The sequence below is a fragment of the Nelumbo lutea genome, chromosome 1 (assembly GCF_056320005.1).
Source record: "Nelumbo lutea isolate HS-2025 chromosome 1, American lotus-T2T, whole genome shotgun sequence".
NCBI lineage: Eukaryota > Viridiplantae > Streptophyta > Magnoliopsida > Proteales > Nelumbonaceae > Nelumbo > Nelumbo lutea.
In genome coordinates this window covers 199496288-199523156 of record NC_142684.1, presented here as the reverse complement: position 1 = coordinate 199523156, position 26869 = coordinate 199496288, and the positions used below count along the sequence as shown (strand labels likewise).

The window sequence follows — 26869 nt, the reverse complement described above, 5'->3', positions numbered from 1 at the left end:
GGACAGTGATGATGTGGCATTAGATAATAGGTACCAGTACTGCAAATGTTGTTGTTGAGGAAACATCTTACCTAATAACAATGATTCTAAACAATAAGAAAAACCCATTTTCTCAGAAAATGATGTTTCCAATTCACACATCAGTAGTGCTGCATCTGCAACATTGATGCCAAAGTTGCAAAATTTATGGTCACATATTTTGTTTATTCTATTTATTTGTTTATTTTTAGACTATCTCATAAAGGTAAAGGGAGGAGTCCGATTGGATTGGACTGGATTAGTCTGGTTTTTTATGTGAATTGGGTCAAGAACATCTCCCGATAAGTACTATGTACTTTAGGCTGAGTGCCAATTTAGTACTTGAACTTTAAAACGCGACAATGAACTCCCTCTCCGTAGTTATTACAGACTCACAGATAGTTGAATATATATATCTTTTCCCATTGTATTATTGTATCATGTACATTGATATCTTTTCCCATTGTATTATTGTATCATGTACATTGATATGAAGTGATCAAAGTGAAATACCAAATTATTAAACAAAGGAAATAGCTGATAAGGCTCATACCATCACTCCCCTATTCCTGGAGCCTACACTTAGATGATGACATATAATTATTAACCGGCAAGTAAGCACCATCATTGTGTAGAAAGTCAATGATTTGGCTTTTGTATAATTGTTGCTGAGCAGTTGATATAAAAAAATGGGTTGATTAAATCGGCATAACCGCATAATCCCCTTGATTCCGGCTCAAGGTGGAAAGGACTACAAAATTTCCGCTTAAAATAGATCTAGACGTCTCACAATACATTATATTGGAACATCTCTCCGATGATAATATGATGATATCATCATGGGGAGATATTCCCAATACAAAGAAATATATTGTGAAACATTATGGGGGACAATTTTGTAAGGGGCTGATTTAAACTCGATCCAGATAAGAAAAATGCAGAGTGCAGAGAAAGGGACGTTATTGGAGTTTGGAGATCTAATTTTCATAGTGTATGTGCCGATTTTCAATTTTCAAATCACTTACCTGCCTCTGCCTCCGCCTCTGCCTCTGCCTGGACTACCGCCTACCGCCTCATTAATACAAGCCTAGGCAGCATAATGTTTCAATCCTTTTGGAATTGGATGCCCAAACACATTCTTTCGGCTATAACTGCAGACACCCTTCCGCAGGGAATGGAGGGCGCCTCATATGTACATCCACTGTACATTTAGAATATCTTCTATAATATAATTTATAAATACGAGAAATATCCTCAATACATGTTACGATGTACATGTTAGGCGCGAGTGAAGCGCCCTACGTGAGGTGTCTCCTTCCGCAGTTGAGCACGAGGTCTGTCTCTGTGATTATTGGTGAGGCAAAAGTCAGGTAGAGCACATGGCTGATGGTTCCAGTCGAAGGGGACTCACGGGCCATGGCCGGACCGGTTTAGGTGGGTCCCGGCCTACGTCAGTCAGAGACCACCTTGATTGGATGGTTGTAGTTATCCGACTTGTTCTTTGATATTTATCGCCACCCGTATTGCACATGCCTCCTAATCAAGCATCTGAAGCACTGAACCATCATCCCAAAAAAATACAAATCTATGGGTCGCTACATCATACGGTACGGTATCCCATAGGAAACAGTGGTTGTAAGTTGTAACTTGCAACCCAATGTTGTTCCAGGAATGGATGCATTTATGGTGTGAATAGTGAATTCTGCAAATTACATATTTGCATCTCTTCAGTCGTCATTTCTCTCTTCCAAGTCCTAAAAGTCCTCCAATTTTCACCAAACTCTGAATTCAGATGCTAGTTGAAATGAAATCGTTGTAGATTGCAAATAGCATTTGAATTGAACCCACAAAGCCACAATGTCCTCGTCTCAAAGGATGTCGGTTATGGACTGGTTGTCAAGAATCATGAAAAATAATTCGATTATCGTAGCCCCCAAATGACCCAACGCCCAGTTTGGAAAGACGCAAAACCCTATATTTTTGTAAACAGGATGAACCCTGCCTCCAAAAGGGGGGAAAACGGTGAACTCAAATTGAAATCTGAAACAAAATCATGTTTCATTCCAGGTGGTCTCCAAACGATCCATTTCATCAGATTTTCTGTCCAAAACTCAATAATTTGTTTTTATAATATTTTCAAAAAAATCTTGTGTTTTATTTTCAAATGTACTGATTCTTTAATGGATGTATACTTTTTTTATTTCCTTTTCGATCATGATGTCAGATTTTGTTGTTTTTCTTTTTCTGAAAATTGTCTTTTATGTTGTATATCCACACAAAAAGAGCAAGGAAAATAAAATAATGGAAGAACCGACTTATCCACATCATAATTCTATACCAGTTACCACTTACCAGAGATACCCCATTCAATGAATGGCCTGCGAGTTGGGATATTTCAACCAAGTGCATAAAAGGGTTAAGCATTTAAACGAGTCCCCTGTCAAACACTCAACGATCAAAGGTGGGTCATTGTTCAAACCATAAAATGTTCCCATCAACACGCAAACCAAAGCTTGCATTAATATATAAACCCAATAGTTGATCCATCTTGAATTTGGACTCTTGCCTGCACTCATCATGTAAACATGGAAGTTCGCTTCTAAATGGGATTGGACAAAAATAAACTCACCGTATCCGTATGTGTGATCCTACCAACAACCTCATAATCCAGCCTGTACTGTACAGCTCTATAAAAAATGAATAATAGGATCTTGATTCATCACCATGTGATGTGAGCCCACAATTGTCCAATTTCAGAAGACACTTACAGAAAGCTGATGTTATAACTTGCAATATTATACATTCCAGCCTGTATAATAATAGCTCTGTTGCACAACTCATGGACTCCCACATTACATGAAAGTAAATATGATCCACCCAGCAGAGAGAACCACTTATTACTGCTCGTACAATTGAAAGATTAGTTGTTTATGGATCAAGCTTAGAGTCAACACAAATTGCTGAGCTGACCAGGATACCAGCAGAAATTGCTAAACTTTATCAACCACCTTTTAACTTTAAGGCACTAGTACAACTATATCACTAATATAATGTCAGGAACTTGATTAATACTTCGCTTAAGAAATTCATCATCGCTACAAGAAATGTGCAATGTTGTACATAGGTAAAGACAATTTGTGGACCAGAAAAAAGAAGTGCAGCTTCCCAAGAACCATTGGGACTGGTAGATGCACTAACACCAGCAGGGATAGTATTACATGTAAGTATATAACGGAGAAAGAAACACAACACACATCATACACATTCCCAATGCAAGTATGCACCATAGAGCGCAAGTCATTCAATGCACTTCATGCCTGAAAGGTAAACCCGGCATTGGATGATACTACCACCAATACAAAAACCAGGCATAATCATAAGTCCAACTTTTGGCTTCTGATCACTTTCAACTGGAACCACATCTTTCACCACACTTTCCATATAAACTTCTGAGAACTCGCTTCCCCTTTTGACTTGAAAGACCTTAACTTTGGGATCGAAAGAGTAAGCCAACCTATGCAAAAGCCAGATTGATTTAGCCAGCTTCAGAAAAGCCTGGTAGAAAGGTGTCCTTGGGTGCCCACCACCTATGACGTAATTCCTCTGATCCAGATTCCCAATGAATGAAGCCTCCATTTTTGGATGAACAACAACCAAATACTTGCTCCGGCAGAATTTTCCAAAAACAGAATCTGGGTTTTGGCTCAGGATATCTAAGGGATCCATTGTCCTCAAAGCCAGGAACTGATGGAAGAAACTCTCCTTAGATACTGTAATATTCTCTGGCTTAATGGAGAAACTTTCTTCCTGAAATCCACTGAACATTCTTTGACATATGTGGGATTCAAACGCATACTTCTTGTGAGCCCTCTTCGCATAAACCACTGTTGGTTCAATTGAACTTGCAGCTGCATCAAGGTCCCACCCAGCTGCTTTCATCATGTTGATCAACGGTTTAGAAAAATCATGTATAGCTTTGGAGGCAGCCTCTACGGCAGATGAGAAGAGATCTGGAGTTAGCTCCGTGTTGAGGAAATCATTATCAGCTTGTAATTCTTCAGACTCTTTTGTTGGCAAGCCCCTCAGTTTCAGTTTCTTCTCCAATTTCACCCGCTTCTGGTTGGATTCTTCTATCTGCCGCTGCAATTGAAGAATTTCAGAATCTTTAGTCTGCAGCTGGGACTGGAACTTCTTCACCATAACCTCGTAAGTCTTCAACAGGTTCTGCTGTTCCTGGATTTCAGCAACTAAACGGGAGTCCTGAGGAGAAGCCAAGGTAGATTTGGGGTTGTTCTCCCTATGGGAATGCTTCAGTTCAGAGAGGTTCTTGAGTTCTGAAATTACAAGCTTATCAGCAGCTTGGATCTTGTCTGGGTCATAAGGAGTATGGGCAGCTTGGAGCTGGATGTATGCCGATTTTAAGGAAGAAATGTTTGTGAAAATTTTGGATATCAGGGCTTCCACAGCTTCCTGGTTCTGATTCATGGACTCTTCCATGGGTTGAGGGTGGACCTTCTGATTGTTATTCTCACGGTTTTGGGTTTCTCTCGATCCTGTGGGTAGCATAGTTGCTTCCTCTGTAAGTAAAAGTGCTGCTTGGGTTTTCTTCAGAGAAAACGCCAACCAAGTTTAACCTGCAAACCGTCACAAATATTACAGAAGCCATCGGTTAAGATTGATAAAGGCCTTAAAGAAGCAAGATAATGATTCTAACTTCAACCCCCCCCCCCAAAAAAAATAGAGAGAGAGAGAGAGAGTTTTACATGTACAAGATAAATGCAGAGTATTTTAGTGCTTTTCATGTTTTATAATTTTTGCTCTCCTTGTGAACAATGATTCTAACTTGAACCCCCCGGCCCAAAAAACAGACAGAGGGAAGGAGGGCGGGAGAGAGAGAGAGAGAGAGAGAGAGAGAGAGAGAGAGTTTTACAATGTTGTACAAGATAAATGCAGAGTGTTTTAGTGTTTTACATGTTTTATAATTTTTCGTCTCCTAGTGAACAATACACTGATACAGTACAGAAGAATCTGTTTTCCTTGAGATAAAAGGCGTGGGATATTATGTTCAAACTCAAAAGATACTACTGTAGCATAAGAAGCCTGAGAAATGGTATGAACATCTTATATCTTCCCAGCCCTACAATACCCATGTTGCTTGTCCAAAGATCAAAGAACATTTTCAGAAAAGACATACCAATGGCCCACTTTTCCACTAAGTTTTTCCATGTCAATGTGGTGATACAAAGTACAAATCCAGTACAAGGTTTTATGGACGTACTCGAAGTTGATCATGAAGGCGTACATACTCACCGAGACAAAACCAAGATAAAAGGGACATAATCAATTGATCATATGGATTTCAGAACGAAAGAACCAATCACAATAAAAGAGGTAAGAAAAGGGAAGAATAAAGAAGTTGATACCAAAACATACAGGTACTGGCCCCTAATGCCATCAGTACCAATACAGCTCCTAAAGGAGGGTCATAAAGGCACTTTAGAATATCCAAAAAAAAGCATGTTTGCATACACCATTTTTGGAACCGGCATGACATTAAAGTAATAATTTCAGTAATGACCTGAAGTGGCTTAAACTTCTTTATTAATCAGTATTAAGTCGCATAAACTTTAAGCAAAGGCAGAAACCTGATAAAAATGTTTCTGACTAGGTCAGATCCAGATAAAAGTTTCATGAGAGATCACCATTCACTCGGGATTTCTAACCTCCACTATAATATCACCACATGCAAGTAACCATGCATCAACTTCTGCTACGTGTACTTTTTTGGCAGAAAAACTTGATCATTCTAGAAAGAGGGCGTTTTGAGATTGGAAGACCTATATCCACCTTACAGCACTGGATCGTTGACCATTTTCATGTATAGCCTATCTTTGATCTATTAGTAAGTTCCACAGAGGAAACAGGCCAAAAACAAAATTTCATTTTCCAGGTATACTTCTTGCCTCAGTCTTTGCACCAAAATAAGAGAGACAAGGAAAGACCCCAACACACACTGCAATCAACATTGTACAAACCCAGTACTTTATGAAGGTTTTACAGAGGTACTACACCCTTACACTCAAAACCCATTATCTGTGCATTGATGGCAGGGCATCAGAGCATTAGGGTCTAGGGGACAGAACCCCAACCCAAACGGTAATGTTAAATTCATCCATATGCCAACCATAGAGTGGTATTTTCAATAAAAGTTTCATTCTTGGTTGCAAACAAATTAGGAACTTCAAGAAAACATAATTCAATAATCTCTGAATATAGTGGTCATAGTGCCTAGGTGACTAGGTGGTTTTCCAGTTTCGCCTCGCCCAAACGCCTATAGTTTTGTACCCAGAGACTTAGGCGGGTGCCTAAATCCAGCTTCAGTGCTTTTTTTCTAAAAAACAGGGGCTCCACCCCTATACACCTCCTTCTTCCCAGCTTCGGTTCTTTTATTTTTCGAGAAAACAGGGGCTCCGCCCCTATTCTCCTCCCCTTCCTAGTTCCAGGCTTCCTGCACTTAATATTTTTAACAGCCGAACCTACTCCCTTCCTAGTTCCTAAACTTATAAAATAGTTTAGGTCGAAGTATAGAAATCTATAGATTAACATATTTATAGATTCCATCGCCTAGGCGTTGCCCAGGTGCCTGGATGCCCCACCTAGTCGCCTTGACAACTATGGTAGTGGTATTTTCAATAAATGTTTCATTCTTGGATTCCTGGTTGCAAACAAATTAGGAACCTCAAGAAAACCTAATTCAGTAATCTCTGAATATATATACTAGCTTGCTCACTAAGGCTGTACAAAGTTGAATTGAGAATGGTGAGTTTTGTAGGGATCTTCCATGGACATGGGAAAAAATGTCAAACCATGTAAATCCCTACTAAGGTAGTAAGGTAACACCTTGAGCTTAATCTTTCAACAACCAACAATTACAAAAAGGAAGTCTCATACAGCAACTTCACAAACTAAATATCAAATACTATTCATCGGCCTCTCAACTCTGCCCCTACTATTATTTTTGTTCATTCTCTCTTCCTTATTTCTCCTCTCAATTCACAAGCTCTTCTAACAAATGCCTTTCCCCCCAAGAACCATAAACCAAACCACTTACCAACCTCCATCTCCCCTATCGACAATTTTTTCGAGCTCCATATTTTCATCTCTCTCCTCCTCTCCTGATAAAATCTCATCAGTTCTCTCCTTATTTTCACTTCCACCCTCCTCCTCCTTTGCAGCTACAGAAATCTCCGGCTCCCCTTCAAACCAAACCATCAACTGATCCTTATCTTCAGAGTCTTGCTATTCATTTGGGATAACTAAGGAATGTACTGACCAAAAGGGAATCAAAAGCCTCCAAGGCCAATGATTATAGGAAGTCTTTGGAGCATACTCACTAATTAGCAAAATCAATTCTACAGCATAAAGATGACCATGGAAAACAAAATCAAATACACCTAGCCTCCACAAATTGCATCTGCAAGCTTCTTTACAAATCCCTGTCTTATATCTAGTTTTCTTCAAAGCAGAGGACCAGAGTAACAGGAGTTGCCAGATTCTTGAATTCTAGTTTACATATCACCTATATTCTCTAGAAATACAGTTATAATATAGGATTATAATTTATGATATAGGACTACGGTTTATGGGTATGAAAAGGAGAGAGATATATGGAATATAACATAGGTTCAAAGCTTGTCACACAGATGTCAAAGAGTTAAAATACCAACCAAAGGACCCTTGGAGAGTAAAACTAATAAAAAACAAAATTTTTATTTGTTGATTTTAAGGTATAAAAATTAGTTTATAAACCCATATGTTATAAAATCTAATAGAAACGTTACGAAAATATCATTAAAAAGAAAGCCAAAGAACTATGCAAATTACTCAGCATGAACTGGATTTACTTTACAACAATTGACAAATTACACAGATCTAAGAGCAATATAAACATAGAAAGTTGTACATGTTGAATAAGAATTTTAACAGTCTTACTAAGAATTGCGGAAATCAGTATTCAGTTCTGAAGCAATCTAAGGAAACCAATGTAAATAGTATACTAAGCACCTTAGAATATCAACACAATGAAAAATCTGTTGCATCACTTATAGTTTCCATCACAACAATGCAAAGGATGTACCGACTGATTAACTACCAAAAAAGAATAATGTACCAATTGGTTTAAGTTAGAAAGACTAATTACAAATCTAGTTAAGTAAGAATTTGTGCATGTGACCGACAGTTTTGACTCCAAGTGCATTTCATTTCCATCACTGTGAGATGGCGACTCATCTTTTGATTTCTTGTCCTTTTGCTTCTTATTTGTGGGATTGATTCTCTTCATTGTTTGGTTGCAGATGGAATCCTCCCTTGGGTGTGCTGAACCTTTTTGACTCTAGCTTCTTCCGACGACCAAGGAAAAGACGCAAGGTAATGTGGAAAATAACAAGAGCAGCCATCCTATGATCAATTTGGGAAGAGAGAAACAATAGGATCTTCCTAGGGCAAGAAAAATCCAAGGAAGCACTTGTTGAGGTTGTCACCATCAAGGTTATGCATTGGCTGAAAGTACATTGTCTCTTCAAGGACTTCTCCTCAGCTGACCTAATTAGAAATTGGAGTGCTATAGCTGTATGCTCTCCTTCCTCCCCTGTGGTACAAGAAAGTTGGGTACCACCACCTCAGTTCAGGGTGAAGCTAAACTTTGATGGAAGCTCCTTGGGTAATCCAGGTCAGTCGGGAGTCGGGGGTGTGTTCAGAAACAAGGAAAAGTCTTGGCCCTTTACTCGGGCCCAATTGGGGTGGGAGATTCATTAAGGGCAGAAGTAATGGCCTTACTTCTAGGTTTGAGACTGGCGAAACAATGGGAATGCAGCAATTAGAAGTGGAAGCAGACTCCAAGCTGGTAATAGGGTGAATGCAATCTGGAAACTTGGGAGTTTGGCCTCTTAGACAGCCTCTAAGAGAGATTATTAGCTTAGCAAGGGAGATTGGGGTGCATTTTAAATGGATATGAAGGTCAGCAAATGGAATGGCTGACACTTTAGCTAAGTAAGGAGCTACTAGGGAGGCTTTGTTTTGGGCTTGTTTGTAAGATTTTGTTTTGATATTCCATCCATTTTGTGGGTGGTAAGTCCGTAACCTTTTCAATTCTTTAATGAAAGTTACCGTTTCCTATCAAAAAAAAATTAAAACAATGAACTCAAGCACATGGTTTTCAAGGTACCAAGGCAAAGCTAGGTGACCAAGGAGAGCCTAGATGGCAAGGCAAGCCTAGGCAATGAGTTTTGAAAGTAAAAGACCCCATATCCTAAGCTGATTTCTTATTTTGCATAGTTACCAATAATCATCTACGCTAACAATTAACAATAATATTCATTAAATAACTATAATTTCATATCAAAACATGGAAAATCATCATATTCATGAGAAGATAGACATTTAAATATAACAGTTTCAATATTTCAAATAGAATAATTTAATATAATAAAAAAAATAAGAATTCAATAAAGCAACTACATTAAAAAACTAAGGAATGATAAAGTACTTCCACACCAAAGAGCACCTAAGAAAGTATTGAGTATTGACCATGAGACAAAGCAATAGCCATAGGCCAATAAACCAATCGATTCAACCATTTCATCAGCCTTTATCAAACAGACCCTAAGATAAGTTATCACATAATTTTTCTTCAATTAAAACAATCATAATCTGTTTACATGATCCTAATTTATATTTTAGAGTAACAAATTCCAGAAAAAAAAAAAAAAACATACAAGTATAAAATAGAAATAGATGCAGAAAATATATGAGCTCAAAATTGTTGATAATTATCCGGTGTGTCATGTTTATTTTAATAAAATGAATTCATCAATTGACCAATTAAAATATTTTGAGCATGTTTTTAAGTGCCTGCCTAGTATCTTTAGATGTAAAAATGTGGCAAACTATTCTAATCATAGGCAGGTAGTACCTAGAACATGGCAATCTGGGACAGTCCGGAGTAGGGGTACTATGAAGGGAATATCTTGATGAGCTATTCAGGGTCAGCAGGACAAAAGAACACTTTAAGGGCAGAGATACTCACACTTAAAAGGTTGAAATTGGCATCTAATGCTGATTGAAATGGCATTATAGTAGGAGACTGCCAAGTGGCATTTCATTAGATCCTATCAGTGGCAGATGGGCCTTTGATGCTTAGATCCTTCATTAAGGAAGTTAGAAATTTAGTATCCAATCTGAATCACTCATTCAGGTGGGTTCCAAGATCAGCAAATTGAACCAGGCAATAGTTTAGCAAAGGTCCACAGACAGTTTTAAATTCTTGTGCCTGATATATCAAACATGTGACTGTACTTGTACCCGATGCTATCCATCTATTTCTCTAGGCATCTAGAGAGTAGTGTTGTATTAGACTTTTCTGAAAGCTTAACAAAGTTATTTCTTGTTACTGAAAAAAAAAGTAGTGTCAAACATACACAATAAAATACATATTTATCTGTTTATCCATTGCTCTTGCCTAGACATTGGCTTACCGGGCCAAAATGTGTTGCCCTTCTGCCTTGACTACACTGCTTAAAGTTCTTCCTTCAAAATAACCACCACTCTTACTACATCTCCACGCTACTGGTTTTGATTGATGAAACTACAGTGTGCACTGGTGTCAATGCCCTAAACCTTATGATATAAAGGAAAGCAAATAGCAATAGATTCAATAAAAATCTAGGTGCACAAGTGCATAGTTGTTATCTCCATGCTACTGCTTTTGATTGATGAAACTACAGTGCGCACTGGTGTCAATGCACTAAACTTTATGATATAAAGGAAAGCAAATACAATAGATTCAATAAAAATCTAGGTGCACAAGTGCATAGTTGTTATCTCATGTTTTAACTTTTAACAAGACCAACAAAAGCTTCTTTGCATATCATGAAGGTAAGTGGTGCTCCATAAGTCAATGGGTGCACTAATGAAGAATTATGTTGTTGTACGGGCACTCATAGTGAACACTATGGCTTACTTTTTTGCTTAAGCTTCTAGACAACAACAGTGTTCAAGGACAGCCAACAAATGCACAAATTATCTTTTCTACAAGTCATTATGTTGTTGCATGGGCACTCATAGTGAACACTATGGCTTACTTTTTTATTGGGGGCTTACTTTTTCCCTTTTTTTCTGACTGGTGGTTCTTTTTTTTATTTTGATTAGTGGACTCTATGGATCCATAATGCCCGGCTATTGTTCCTGACCAATCGGCCCTTGTAAAGTGCTTAATAACTCTACCATTAGAAGTCTTCATAACCAATTGACCTAGAATTCAGTGTTAAAACAGCACCATTGCCATCCCTAAATACTCTGCCTATGAATTACATTTCTGATTATTGGCAATCCAGCCACCATTCTCCATCCTCTAAAGATGCCATCCATTGAAAGTGGGGCAAACACATCCATGGTTTAATCCAAATCGCCACCTTCATAATTGAACTTTGCCCTTTGAAGAACCTAGCATTTCTTTCCTCCATTATAGTCCAGAGAACCACTGCTCTTGCGTACATCCACATTATTCTCTCCCTCTTGGTAGGCAACACAGGGAAACCATGATTGAAAAGACTAGCTACATCTTGCAGAGGTGTTCACTTGCAATAAGAGAAGAAAAACACTTCCAAATAAACAGGAATTAACATATTGTGAGTAGTCTCTGGCTCTCTGCACTTGCACTACAAAGAAAGCATATATGGGGAAATAAATACCAATTTCATATCATTTTCTGAAGAATGTCACAAGTATTAATTTTCCCAAGAGTAATCTCTCAACAAAAAGACCATATTTTGGGGGGCATGGGTCCACTCACACTTCTTTAACTGGAAAAGACTGGATGGAGGTGGGAAAATGTGAAAGTATACAGAAGAAACAAGAACAAATAATTAAAAAAAAAAAAAAACTGAAGGAGATACAGTCCAAATACAATTATCCAAAAGTAAATAATCCAAGAACACTCCTAGAGTATTCAAAAGAGCAATGATAAATCTGAACCCACTTCCCCAAGACCTCTTCGAAATTCAAGATCCCAACTACCCCCAAAAGAAGAGCTCCACAAAAAATAAAATAAAAATAAATGGAGATAAGTTCTTTCTTGTACGAGGAAAGGGAATAAGGGTTAGGATAACAATCTTTCAAGGTAGTATCTCCATGCAAAAGGTCTTACCAGAATAGGATCTCATTGCCAGAGAAACAGATCCTTATAACCTCTTGCAAATATATATTAGTTATTAAATAATACAAAGTAATGAGCTTGTATCAATCTTAAGACACAAGGGTAGACTGGATACAGACCTAAACTCTTGCTAACTCTTGCTAAATGAATAAAAGAAGTTGACATGCATATATTAGGATCCCGTTACCCAATGTTAGTCCCAGCTATTTGGAGTCTTGAAAAGGGTAGACTGGATACAGACCTAAACTCTTAACACTTTTCACATAAAGTGGCCAGTCTCAGACTCAAACCCATCTGTAGGTTTTCAAGACTGCTATTCAGTCTTGACCACTAAGAGATTTCAGGTTCGATGAGAAGAGAAAGTGAAGAAGAATTAGAAGAAAGAGTGATGAAAGAGCAGTAGAACACAGATTTTGAGGAGAACAGAATGTCAATATTCTTCCGCCGCCACTTTAAGTTAATATATATAGGTTATGCTAGTTACATGAAAGGACATAACTGCCCTTGGTGTTTACACCATAACTGCTAACAAACAACAAACAATATAAAACAGAAACTAGAAATAACAGAATAGCAAAATAACCACAGCTGTGACTAAATATATTCTACCCTACGGACAGAGTGGGACCACAGCTGTGGGGCCCACGTCAATGTTCTCTACACTCCCCTTCAAGTTGGGAGTATATGTTCATCATTCCCAACTTAGATAGATCCGCCTCTAGCTTCTTTCTTGATACGGCTTTAGTGAGAATGTCTACTAGTTGCATACTGGATGTGATGTAAGGGAGGCATACTTCTTGAGATGAGACCCTCTCTCGCACAAAATGGCGGTCAACTTCAATGTGTTTGGTTTTGTCATGCTGTATTGGATTATGTGCTATATTAATGGCGGCTTGATTATCACAGTACAGCATTAGGGGCTTCTCATTCTCAATACCCAACTCCTCAAGTAGAGATCTTAGCCATAGGATTTCAGCCACTCCATTGGCCATGGACCTGTATTCTGCTTCAGCACTTGACAGGGAGACAACACTTTGTTTCTTACTTCTCCAGGAGACAAGGTTTCCTCCCACAATGGCACAATATCCTGAGGTAGACCTTCTGTCATCAACACTCCCAGCCCAATCTGCATCAGTATAGACCTCCACCTTCATGTGATTGTTGTTCTTGAAAAATATACCCTTACTTGGGCATCTCTTCAAATAGGCTAAGATTCTTTCTGCCGCAAGAAGATGTGTGGTTCTAGGAGAATGCATGTACTGGCTGACAACACTAATAGCATAAGTAATATCTGGCCGAGTGAGGCAGAGATATAGGAGCTTTCCTACCAGTTGCTGGAACATAACTTTGTCTTCAAGAAGCTCCCCACTCTCGGCACTAATCCTGTGATTCTGTTCAATTGGTGTATCTGCAGGCTTGACACCTAACTTTCCAGTTTCTTCCAATAGGTCTAGGACATATTTCCTCTGAGATATAAAGATCCCCTGTTTGGATCTAGCAACCTCAATACCCAAAAAATACCGGAGTATACCAAAGTCCTTCACCTCAAATTCTTGGTGAAGAAGTTGTTTAAGAGACTCAATCTCATGGCTATCATTCCTTGTGACCACAATATCATCAACATATACGGCCAATAGTGTCATAGAGGACTCCATCCTCTTGATGAATAGGGTATGATCTGACTGGGCCTGTACATATCCAAACTTCACAAGTGCTAGTCTGAATCTATCGAACCAAGCCCTAGGTGATTGTTTCAAACCATACAAAGCTTTGTTGAGCCGACAGACCTTCTTACCTATTTCTGCATCATAGAATCCAAGAGGCAAACGCATGTAAGCTTCTTCCTACAGATCTCCATTCAAAAAGGCATTTTTCACGTCCATTTGGTATAAAGGCCAAGTGTGACTTGCTGCAAGGGACAATAGAACTCGAATAGTAGTCATATTGGCTACCGGTGCAAATGTTTCCAAGTAATCTATGCCATAAGCCTGTGTAAACCCTCTTGCAACTAACCGAGCTTTATACCTCTCAATAGATCCATCTGCATTATGCTTCACCGTAAATACCCATCTGCATCCAACTGGTTTCTTTCCTTTTGGCAAATCAACTACCTCCCAGGTGTTGTTTTTCAACAGGGCATCCATCTCAATTTGCATTGCATCTTTCCATTCAGGGACGGATAGGGCTTCTTGCACTGTTCTTGGAATAGGGACATTGGAAATGGAGCTAAGGTAGGACCTGTAGGTAGGAGATAGGCGATCATAGGATAAAAAATGGGAAATACAGTGGGTTGTGGATGTGGTACAATGTCGTTTCCCTTTACGGACTGCAATTGGAAGGCCAATCTGTAGGGGAAGTCTCTATGGGCTCTGGGACTGAAGTATCTGGACCTAGAGATGCATATGAGATTGGAGCTAGTCTAGACTGCTGATGATCAGGATCAACCTGCCTGCACCGCCTGTGATAAACCCTCAACTCCCGATCCCTCTGACCACCCTCACCATTGCACCTCTCATCACCCAATGGAATAGGTAAAGGAACTACCCCACTCTCATTGCTCTCCCCCTGGAGACAAGAACTCAAACCCCCACTCTCACTACTCTCCCCCCGAGGGGCAACCCGAGGATAATAAGGTGTCCCCTCAAAGAAAGTGACATCCATGGAGTTAAATTTCCTCCCAGAGACAGGATCATAACAGCAATAACCCTTTTGAGTTTATGCATAACCAAGGAAGATGCATTTGGAGGCTTTGGGTTCGAACTTGGAGGGATGGGGTCCGAGAAGCTGAACAAAGCAAGTGCAACCGAATGTCTTAAGGGGAATAGAAAACAAGTCCTCACGTGGGTGTAGAAGCAAAAAAGGAGATTGCATATCAAGGACCTAGTAAGGGTCACGATTAATAAGGTATACTGTCGTGAGGATAGCATCCCCCCAGAAGCGAATAGGGACATTGGAAGTAAACATGAGGCTTCTAGCCACTTCCAAAATGTGCCTATTCTTCCTCTCGGCAACTCCATTCTGCTGAGGTGTATGAGAGCAAGAGCTCTGGTGGATAACCCCATGATGAAGAAGATAAGATGTCAATGATTTAGCAGTATTCCTTTGCGTTATCAAAATTAAGAACTTTGATCTTGGCATCAAACTGGGTTGGGATCATTTGGTGAAAATTTTGGGTCAGGGAAGGTACCTCATCTCGTGAACGCATGAGATAAACCCAAGAAAAACGGGTATGGTCATCAACAAATAACAAAAAATATCTATACCCACCCATGGAAAGGATATGATAAGGCCCCCAAACGTCAGTATGCACAATATCAAAAGAATTATCACTCCTTTTATTATTCAATAAATAAGGCTTTCTACAATGCTTAGCAAACTCACAACTTTCACACTGTAGCTGAGACAACTCAATAGACTCAAATAAAGTAGGAAACAGACTCTGTAAAGATCGAAAAGACAAATGACCTAATCGGTTATGCCAAAACATAACCGGACTCACACTCTGAGAAACAAAAGGCAACTTCTCTACTGACTCTCCCTGACGGAACCGCTCCCCGAGCAGATAGATCCCATTCGTCTCACGACCAATCCCAATCACCTTTTGCGTCTCCAAGTCCTGAAAAACACATTGGTCAGGGAAGAAGGTTATTGAGCAATTCATATGCTTGATAATACTACTAACTGAAAGAATGTTAGTATCAAGCTTAGGAACATGCAAAACGGATGATAGGGAGATAGTATCTGAAAGCTTGATGTCACCCTTCCTAGAAATAAGAACCAGGGAGCCATCAACAGTAGATACCTTATCCCTACCAGAAGACAAATGGTAAGTAGTAAACAATGAAGGCAAGTTAGTCATGTGATCAGATGCACCTGAGTCTATTACCCAACAGGGTTCAGTAGTACCTGGAGCTAAGGCATGATAGGCTAAAGCTCGAGTACTTGAATGGGTGAAGGCAGATGTGACAGGGGCTGATGGAGGTTGCGGTGGCTGAGCTGAATTTCCAACCTCCTTTTCTAGTTGTATTAGGGCAGCCCAAACTGCAGCTAAGGTCTCCAAAGATGTTCCTTTTGTGCCAGATGAGGATGTTGAATCAATGTTCATGGCTACATGAGCAGTGGCCTTCTTGTTTCTTAACTTCGCAGGAATCAAGTGGGGATGCAGTTTCCAACATGTCTCTTTTGTATGTTTGGGTTTCTTACAATGTTCACATGCTACATCCTTCTTGTCTTCCTTCCTCCTATCCTTCTCTAAATCACCCCCTGATTTTGGTGTAGTCGCTACAAAGGCTGATGTGGGTTGCATCATAACCTTCCTTCTGGTCTCTTCACTGTATACAAATGAGTAAGCCTGAGAGAGAGTCACACTGTCTCTAGTCAAAATTTGTTGCCTCACAATATCATATTCTGAGTTCAGTCCCGTCAGGAACACACTTTGTTTGTCTCGATGTACTTTCTATGGGTCTGAGCATCTTTGGGACTCTCCCACTCAAGAGTTTCTAAGTGATCAATCTCGTGCCACAGGGACTTCAAGGTAGAGAAGTAGACCGACACCGGTTTCTCTCCTTGTTTAAGGGTGTTCACTTCACATTTCAATTCATATGCTCTGGCAACATTAAGGGGTTGGGAGTAAGTTTCTTTCATAACATCCCATATCTCCTTAGCTGTCTTTGCCCACAAATAATTCCGGCTAATATGAGGCTGCATAGAATTACACAACCATGTCATAACCAAGTAGTTTTCTCGCATCCACTTGGTATATGACGGGTCTCCCTTGGAGGTTCTTTCATATCTCCCAGGAGGTACCCTAATTTACCTCTTCCACCAATAACCATCATGGCTGATTGGGCCCATTCCAAATAGTTTGATCCATCAAACTTTACGGTCGTAATCTGACCACCCATCTCAGAAATACCACCATAACTGATGTTCCCAAGACTGCCTTCTGCCTGAATTTTAGACTTCATTTCTGTCAAGTCTCAAAATAGCACTTGAATCACCAATCACAATCAAAACAGTATAGGCCTGATCTGTATTCTCAGTGTATGTGCATAAAACCGAAATAATTCTAATCTGAAACCAACTAGCCAACACAACAGTAGTTGTCCGTAGATCTCTAACTCCCTTAGAACTCTGAGAACAGGTTTAAAAAAAAAAAAAAAACTGATATGCTAGGGAAAGTTAGGGTTTTAATCAGTCCTGAAAGGAAGCAATTCAGTCGCACAGTCCAAACTATATAGATGAGCTTGCAATAGAGTTTTAATCAGTCCTGAAAGGAAGCAATTCAGTCGCACAGCCAAACTGTATAGATGAGCTTGCAGTAGGGTTAATAAGAAACCCTAGAATCTGATCAGACCTACCAATAAACTTAAGAGTAGCTCTAGGTAGATCACAGGGTTCAATCAAACACTAGGGCTTGCCGCAGATCACTTTCAAACCCTAGAGTAGAGAGAAACACGATTCGGCGATCTCCAAGAATCAGTCTGCGAGCTCCTCCTTTTCAACTTTCAGTCCTAGGGAATTCTCATGTGGTCGGCTGGTATTAGACTCACATGAAAAACCTTAACTTGGCTCTGATACCATGTAGGTTTTCAAGACTACTATTCAGTCTTAACCACTAAGAGATTTCAGGTTCAATGAGAAGAGAAAGTGAAGTAGAAAAAAAAGTGGTGAAAGAGCAGTAGAACACAGATTTTGAGGAGAATAACTGAATGTCAATATTTTGTCGCTGCCACTTTAAGTTAATATATATAGGTTATGCTAGTTACATGAAAGGACATATCTGCCCTTGGTGTTTACATCATAACTGCTAACAAATAACAAACAATATAAAACTGAAACTAGAAATAACAGAATAGCAAAATAACCACAGTTGTGACTAAATACATTCTACCCTACGGACAGAGTGGGACCACAGCTATGGGGCCCACATCAATGTTCTCTACACCATCTTCCCCATACTTATCAGCTTGAGATTTACCATCGCACACAGCAATGACCCCTTCGCAACCCCAGATTAATCCCATGAAAACACAATATTATTAAACCTTCCCTTAGGAAGATTTCTTACAACTTACCATCAAGATAACTATGCACATACTAGAATTACATATTCACTATAAGCTGCGAAAAGAAACTATTTGGTTAGAAAGGAAAAGCAACAAATCATTTCTTCCACCCACCACATAAACCGGGTTAACTACACATGATTCATCATATGAGCTGTTGACCTTTGGGTCACATCTCTATGTATTTGATGATAACAATCACACCATGAGTTGTTGGTACCGATTGTTTGTGTTAGAGTTGGTCGAGTAAGGGTACCTTAGTACACTCTAGTTCGACAGCTTTCTTCTTCTTCGTCTTCTCTTTGAACAGGACTTATCTGAACCACTAAAACATGGTATCAGAGCACTAAATAAACTAGAAGGAGGTTGTGATCTCAAGTTCCTGGACCTGCTATCTCTTCTCTTCTTTCCTCCTTTTCTCTGAGGTGTGATCTCAGTTACACAGGTAGAAGGCTGCGGCAACCCTTTGTTGGTGATCCAGGACTGCCGCAATCCCCATTACAGGTGTTAGTAAGGTATGGCAGCCCTAGGTGAGTAGTTCTCAAATTGCTATCACCATGAGTGACAGACCTAGTGGTTGTGTGGTGGTGTTTGTTGTGTTACAGACCCTCTACTGAGCAGTTTCAAGAGGGGATTTTTCTTTGTTTATGTTTTAATGGTGATGTGAGAAATCAGTTTTTTTTTTATGAAGGAGATGGCCGAATGTGTCTAAATGGTGGTATATGTTAGTGTTTTTTTATGTTGATTGGTTGAGACAGTGCCATAAGGTGATGTGCAGATTGCACAGTGTTGATTGAATAGCAGAAATCATTTTTGTTGGTTGATAATTCAGAACTAGGAGAAATTTAGTGTATTGAGAACAGAATGGCAGCAACCGAGATGATGGTGGTGATCAGAAATCCAATGTGGTGATCCCCTCAGACTATTTAGGTGTGCACATGACATCAATTAAACTTAATGGTGAAAATTATGTTCCATGGGCCAAGTCAATGAAGGTTTTTCTCAAGGCCAAGAGGAAGGTGAAACATATGGAGGAGGACAAACTATTAGTTGACTCTCCAGGGTTTGATGATTGGGAACAAGAGGATGCCCAAATCATGACATGGTTATGGAACTGTACGGAACCCAAGATAAAGTGCAAACTTTATGTTCTTAGATACAGCCATGGAAATATGGGAACATGTAAAGAAATTTTATTCTAGACAGGACAATACCACAAGAGTATATCAGCTCTATTAGGAGTACTTCAATTTACAGTAAGGAAATCAAACCTTTGAAAAGTATTATGCCAGTATGAGGAACCTCAGGAATGAACTTAATGTCCATCACCCCCTCACTTCAAATGTCAAAATTCAGCAACAACATGAGCAACTTGATGTAACCAGGTTTTTAGTAGGGCTGAAATCAGAATATGAACCAATTAGAGCACAAAGGGAGGTTCTGCTCTCCCTACACTTGAGAAAGTATTTGCTCGGCTCCGTAGGATTTCCCAAGGACCCACAAAGAGTACCACAACTTCTAACAGATTAGTGTTTGTTGTAGCAAGAGGAGGTGGACATGGAAATAGAGGGGGAGGACATGCATTTCGAGGAGGCTGTGGTAGTCCCATATTTGGTTGTGGTAGTGGAAGCGGTGGAGGTCGTGACTCAGGGGGAGGCTGTGGTAGAGGAAGAGGGCACACTACTAGGAAGTGTACACATTGCAGTGATTTAAAAAGGCACGCCTCTAGGCGCTCAGGCGAGGTGCATTTTAGGGTAGACGCCTCGCCCAGGTCCTAGGCGCATGCCTGGTGCACCTTGCGCCTTAGCCCAGGAGTGCGCCTTTCGAAAATTTGCTACTTCTTCCCTTTTCGCTGGGCCGGGGGCTTTCACTCGCTCGCCGAAACTTCAAGAACCCCCTATTTGGTAATGTTGTCCATTCATTCATCTTAATAAAATATCTTCTTAAAAGCAAATTAAACTATAAAATTTATTTTTTGTGTGAAATATAAGAATTTAAGACCCTAACATAGACTTGTTCGGGCTTGCCTCGAGGGGAGTGGTTAGGGGTCGTGGGTGGAGCCCCTGGCCCAGTCGTTAGACTCAAAAATCAGCAAAAAAACGCAAAAATTTAAAAAGGCGCAGGCCTGGGCTGAGGCGCATCGGGCGTGCGCCTTTTGAAAGGGGTGTGCCTAGGACCTGGGCGAGGCGCATACCCCAAAATGCGCCTTGCCTGTGCGCCTAGGTGCGCCTTTTAAATCACTGATATAACTATTAAATATTTACCAGATGGTAGTGTGGAATAGTTGAAAGCCCATCTAGTTGCTAAGGGTTACTCTCAATTGTATCGAGTGGATTATATGGAGACCTTCTCTCTTGTTGCCTAAATTGGTTCAGTTCATGTCTTGATTTCCTTGCCAGTTATGTATGATTGGCCTTTGTTTCAACTTAACATTAAAAACGCCTTCCTTCACGGTGATCTTTTAGAGGTCTACAGGGAGCAACCATCAGGGCTTGTTGCTTAGGGGGAGGATGGTAAAGTGTGTAGACTCGAAAAGGCAATTTATGGGCTGAAACAGTCTCATCGTGCTTGGTTTGGGAAATTCAGTGAAGTGAAAATTTTCAGAATGAAACAATGTCAAGTCGATCACTCAATGTTCAGCTATGATTCTGAAACCGAAACGATTATATTAGGGGTTTATGTGGATGATATAGTCATAACTAGTAGCGACAAACTAGGGATTGACAGGCTAAAGGCTTGTTCACAAAACACATGAGTTCAGGTGATCAATGGGCAGACTTGTTCACAAAATGTTTGAGTTCAGGGAGAGTGAACTATATATGTAACAAGTTGGGATTATATGACATATATTCTCCAACTTAAGAGGGAGTTTAGAGTTGGTCGAGTAAGGGTAACTTAGTCTTTTCATTATAGTTTAAGTAGTGTAGTGATGTGGCAATTCTGATTTGTTTTTTATTTCTCTTGTCCCATACTTAAGTAGGGGTATATTTGACTTTGTACCCTTATTTTAGTATAATAGAGATTATGGTTGACTAGGAGGGTTTAAACTCTCTAGTTCGATAACTTTCTTCTTCCTCTTCTTCTCTTTCTCTTTGAACAAGGCTTATCTAAACCACTAAAACAGTTTGAAAATAGCTTTTTGCGGCCATTTAGAGTTCAAGTGGATTAAAACACCTTTAATCAAATGATCTGCCTAAGAACTTGTTCTGGATGATGCTCAGAACACTAGAATTGGCCAAAGCTTGAAAAAGAGCAATTAGACTACAAATCAGGGATTTAGAATAGGCCTTATCTTTCATTTGATGTATAAAGAACACCTGCAAGCACCAAAGCCTCAGTTTTGATTTCATCCATAGTTTTCAAGGCGTCTAGGTGATTCTAGGCGACACTAGGGTGCCTAGTCGCCTAGGCGACAGCATGTACGTTAATTGAAAAAATAGCAATTCTCTTTATTAAGAACATTAAATTTCCTCTAAAAATGTGGCAAATCATCACATCTAAAAGATAAAAATCTTTTACATATATTAATTTCATTATTTTCAAAAATAATACTACTATAATAAGTATGTAAAAGAGAAAATTCATATTAATTAGCAGCTAAGGATGGTTATCAACTTTATATGATAAATATTCAAGATGGAAAGTAGAATAGAAAAAAAAACAAGGATGGAGTTTCTGTTTTATTTAATTAGAGAGAGAGAATAGAAAAAATAACTTTATTATTCTATTCTTTCTTTTCACTTTCTTTCCTCTTTCCTTCCTCTTTCTTTTATTTCTTTCTTTCTTTCTTTTTCTCTTCTCAAAACCCTTTGATCTTTTAAATTTCAATAGTAAAACATTAAAACAAAGTATAATTGATACATATAGCATATAATAAAATGTATTAACACACATTAATAAAATACAGCAATATAAATGATATTATAAAAGGCGTCCACCTTGTCATTTGTCTCCTAGGCAGGCACTCAATCGCCTAGGCGGGCGCCTAGTTGCTGAAAGTCGAGGCATTTGGGTGAGGCGCCTAGTCGCCTAGGCAACACCTTGACAACTATGATTTCATCAGACCCTAGAGTACAAGACTCACCTCTCACAATCATTAGAATATTTCAAAGTCAAGTTACAATGAAATTGGGATCAGTTTGGATTGATTTGAACAAGGGAAGCAAACTATTAAAACTTAAAACTGCTAAGTTTCTAGATTGTGGGATGAGATGCACCCCTTGAATGAGGGGACATTGCTCCAAAGCCTTTGGTTTGAACCAAGTATTTTCCGAAAAATTGGAGATGACCCCAAGTGTTACTGGGACCTCCCTTCTTTCTGGAAAATTGACAAGCTCCCAATGAGTCACCCCCACTTTGCTAGAAGTCAACACTGTGTATCATTGGAACAAACCAGAAAATAAAGACAACCCCAAGTTGAGAAGGGAAATCCCCATCGTCAACAAATACTCAACGGCTAATTTTTTAAGCAGAAAAACTGCATTCAATGCTCTATTTTAAACGGGAAGAAATGCATTTAATGCTCTGATTCACACTCCAACGGTCATCAGGTCTTTCTCTATAAATACCTTTATGATTTGCTGAAAAAGATTATGAAAAACAAAGGAAAAGGGAAATGGATTTGAATTTGAAATGAGTCTTTGAGCACTAGCTTTGCTCTGTTCCTTGTCTTTAAGTTGTATTTGCCTATTCAATACGTTTGGGATTCTTATTCCTGCCATTTGTAGATTGTATTTGAGATTTATGAAGTAAAAAACAAAGGTTGAACTACCTTTGTAGTGTGGATAGCACTAGATCAACTAGATAGTTTACAAAAAAGTTCCTGTGAGAAAAATAGGGGGTGTATGGTGTGGCTAGCACTGAATCAACTACCTAGTGTATGTATGGTGTGGCTAGCACTGGATCAACTAGCTGATGCAAGTTTTGATTGAAAAGAGTGCCACAAATTCTAAGAGGGGGGTTGCTTGAAGAGAGGACATAGACCTGGTGCGCGCATGTGTGTGTTCAGTCCACTTGCATTTAATTGCTTATTTGCATTTATCACTTCTTATTTACTGAACACTGTGTTGTAAGTTTTTAGTATTCAATTGCAGTTGGTATCTATTTTATTACATTTACTTCAGTAGTGTATTGTAAGCATTAGGTTGCATTAATTTGCACAAAGCCACCTCATTTTACAAAAACCCAATTCACCCACACACCCACCCCCTGTTGGGTTGTATTTCTGGGCAACGTGGGCTTCAGAAAATCCAATAACTCAGCAAACATCCTAAGCTTCTGCTCTAATAAAATTGTCTTTCCTACATATTCCTAAGCAAACATAGTGTTTCAATCTAGTTGTTCTTAAACATACAAGCATCTATGTAGACCCAAGTAACACAATAGGCATCCATGATAACTCTTCTTTGTTACAATGGATACTCCAAAAAAAGGTATCATACCAATGTCAAACATGTAGAACTTCAAAATAAGCCAATGACTTGCCTAGTTCTCTTACCTTATAGGGTTTTTTAGGTCTAAGTTGGTGTGTGATTTTTCAGGCCTAGGATAAGGCTGTTTATACCATCCACAACCAAATGCTAGAGTTTCTTATATGCTTTCCATTAGTTGAACTCATTTAACATCATCGCTGAGCAAGAAATGGGAGAATGGAAGCAGGAAGAACAAAAAACTAGAACTGTTGCTTACTTACAAGCACCTTATAAGTATCAACAAATGGAAGGTGTTTGAATCCTTCTACTTTCAAGTACTTTTAGCATGGCTGTTCTCAGTTCTTGTTTAATCAGGCAAGGTGAATATGATTATGCAAAACCATCAGATGGTTGCATAACCCTAGACATTCAGATATGTTCCCAAAGGATACATGAGTTCAAAGGGGAATGCAAACTAGGACTGTTGCTTACAAACGCCTTATAAGTATCAACTAATGGAAGGTGTTTGAATCATTCTGCTTTCAAGTACTTTTAGTATGGCTCTTCTCAGTTCTTGTTTAATCAGGCAAGGTGACTACGATTATGCATAACCATCAGATGGTTGCATAACCCTTGTTCCTAAAGGATACACGAGTTCAAAGGGGAATTCAAGATCAAGTGCACTGTGTGTATGAGGGGGGGTGAGAGAGAGAGAGAGAGAGAGAGAGAGAGAGTAAGACTGTGAGAGAGACTAGATTTAATTAACAAGTGACGATAACATCTGGTGTGGTCATGGTATAATGAGTTAAAGTTCAGAAACGATGGGTATTTGACTATCTGTCTCCACAGTGCAGACAAATCAAAATCAATCCAATATGTGCTATGTATTTGTGCAATCAGCCATTTCATAGCATATATATGAAGAACAATATATAATTCCTTTGTGTCGCACATACAAAAAAAAAAAGGTATAGGAAAAGATATGAAAGAAACACTTGCCTATATTGTCTGCATGCTACAAATGGAAAATATCCAGCAACCATAATACCCTGCAGCCAAAATAAACTTGGTTAGGTAAACCATCATATTTATAAGGCACATGAAATTTATCAAAAAAAAAAAAGTGAATTTTTCAAATTTCAAACGAATCTCAAATAGAATTGAAGTATTGAACATCAGAGGATATATTCTTTTTCCTTTTTCACCATCAAACTCCAGACAAGCTGGTATAAATTTTTGGTACATAAATTGCAACTCAAGATTATATTATCCTATAAAGTATCACTGCATATAATAAAACCGGCTGTGAGTGTACAGTGAATTCATCAAATTTCAAATGAGCCCCGAATGGAATCAAGAGCCAGGATTTTTTTTTCTTTTTTATCACCAAAAATCAGGACAATCTAATGAGATCTTTTGCTACGATCAAAAATATGTTGCAACTCAAAAATGTTTCACCCAATAAAATACGGATGATCGGTTCTGGATCATCTGCAACAAATTGCTAAAACAGCTATTACAAAATACGATACACCTTTTAGTAAAAGTACCATTAATTATTAGAAAAATGATGACTTCATATTTGTCCATTGGGTTGGGTACTGAAAATGCATTTCGGTAACAAAATACCAATCCCCTTTTTTTCCGCATTGCACTAATTAACCATTAAACCAACCCTTAAAGTTAAACATTCTTTCCCAAAATAAATTACTCTAGCCTTTACGTTTGAAATGAATATTAGAAAACCTGAAAACCACTCTTGAGGAACTCCCCTCTACCAATGGTTCATAGGCTCTTCTAAGACATAAAAAAAAAAATGTGATCTTTCGAGATGCAAAGCCGTTATAGTGACGATTTGCAAATTAGATCATAACCCCAGTTTGAGTGGGCTATACATGGCTAAAAAAGGAGCAGAAGCGGAAGCGGATTACTTTAGTGAGGTAAAGAACTCCTGGAGGGAGGAGAGAGAGAGAGAGAGAGATGCTTACCCGAAATTTAGGGTTTCGTTTCAGGTAGCTAGATAACGTCACTGTTTCTCACTATTTCAATCTTCCGCGTTCTAAAGCATAGTTGCAGCACATCCGGAATTCCTCAGTTGCCGTGGACAAAGGGGAAGAAGCAAAGTGGGGAGAGGTTTAGAGGAAAAGAAGGCAGAGGGCCAGAAGGGAGGAGTCAAGAGAGGGAATCTGAAAAAGGGACTTGGCGTGGTTTAGTTCCCAGCTTTAATAATTGCTGACTGTCTCCATATCTTCTTTCCATGTGCCAGTAGCAATTCTTGTTTTATTGTGGGGGTTACAGTACACTGTACACCCCATAGTTTCAAACATGCCAATTGGCATGATTGTTGTGATTTTTATACGTTACATATACTTGATACGAATGTATATGAACTAAGGGCCCGTTTGGAGAAATGATCTAAAAATTCAGTCATTCAGCTGCTTTCAAACGCTCCGGATAAACTATTCTTCGAAGAGGCTGAAGTGGACAGACATTCAAGAGCCCGTTTGGGACAGCTTCTGCTTTGGAGCCTTGAAGGTGAGTTGCATTGATTGACGTGGTTGGTAAGCTCCTGTGTTCCAGACCAGAGTAGCAGCTTACGGTCCTGTTTGACAGCTGATTTGGAGTTTTACCAAACAATACTTTTATGAATTCTGTGTGGGGACCAGCTTGGAATGTGAGGGAAGTTGCGTCCAAAGCCCTCCCAAACGGTCAGTCGGTCACCAAACGATTGATTGACAGCTGATTCGGGTTTTTTCGGATTTTTCCAATTGTGAAGCCCATCTCCAAACGCCCCCTCGTTCAGCCCTCCCTGTCCCAAATGAATGTGAATGAGAGGAGTCGGGTCCAAATCAGTCCCACACCAATTATTAAGCATTGGATAAATTTCTTAAACTACTGTTAGGCTCAGTTTGAAAGCAGTATAAATGCAAATATGTACAATGTAAATACATATAAAATAATCTAAAATATAAAGTTTTGCATTCTACATATTTGTATTTGTATTCAACCTTATGGTTTGGCTAATTGGGTAAGTGTACCTTTAATATTTGAAATTTGACTAATGTTAATCCTAATGTTTCTAACAATCAACAAAGGCGGTGTTCGGCAAGGTTCAAAGTATCGATACGTATACGTATCGGCCGATACATATCATTTCGGGA

The 26869-nt window shown here is 39.1% G+C and overlaps 1 protein-coding gene across 2 annotated transcripts; it reads right to left on the bottom strand.

Annotated features, from left to right (window-relative positions):
- Nucleotides 1–3055: 3055 nt before the first annotated feature.
- On the bottom strand, nt 3056–26047 carry LOC148880301 (myosin-4 protein (DUF641)). Of its 2 annotated transcripts, XM_088962170.1 has the most exons (4): nt 25697–26047; nt 24708–24757; nt 10551–10660; nt 3056–4652 (listed from the first exon to the last, which is right to left on the bottom strand). In XM_088962170.1, the coding sequence occupies exon 4, from the start codon at nt 4582–4584 to the stop codon at nt 3316–3318; it is 1269 nt and encodes a 422-aa protein (XP_088818296.1). In that variant the 5' UTR covers nt 4585–4652; nt 10551–10660; nt 24708–24757; nt 25697–26047; the 3' UTR covers nt 3056–3315. The 2 variants fall into 2 exon arrangements, with proteins under 2 accessions (XP_088818296.1, XP_088818295.1); XM_088962169.1 differs by lacking the exon at nt 10551–10660 and having other exon boundaries at nt 25697–26045.
- Nucleotides 26048–26869: the final 822 nt, after the last annotated feature.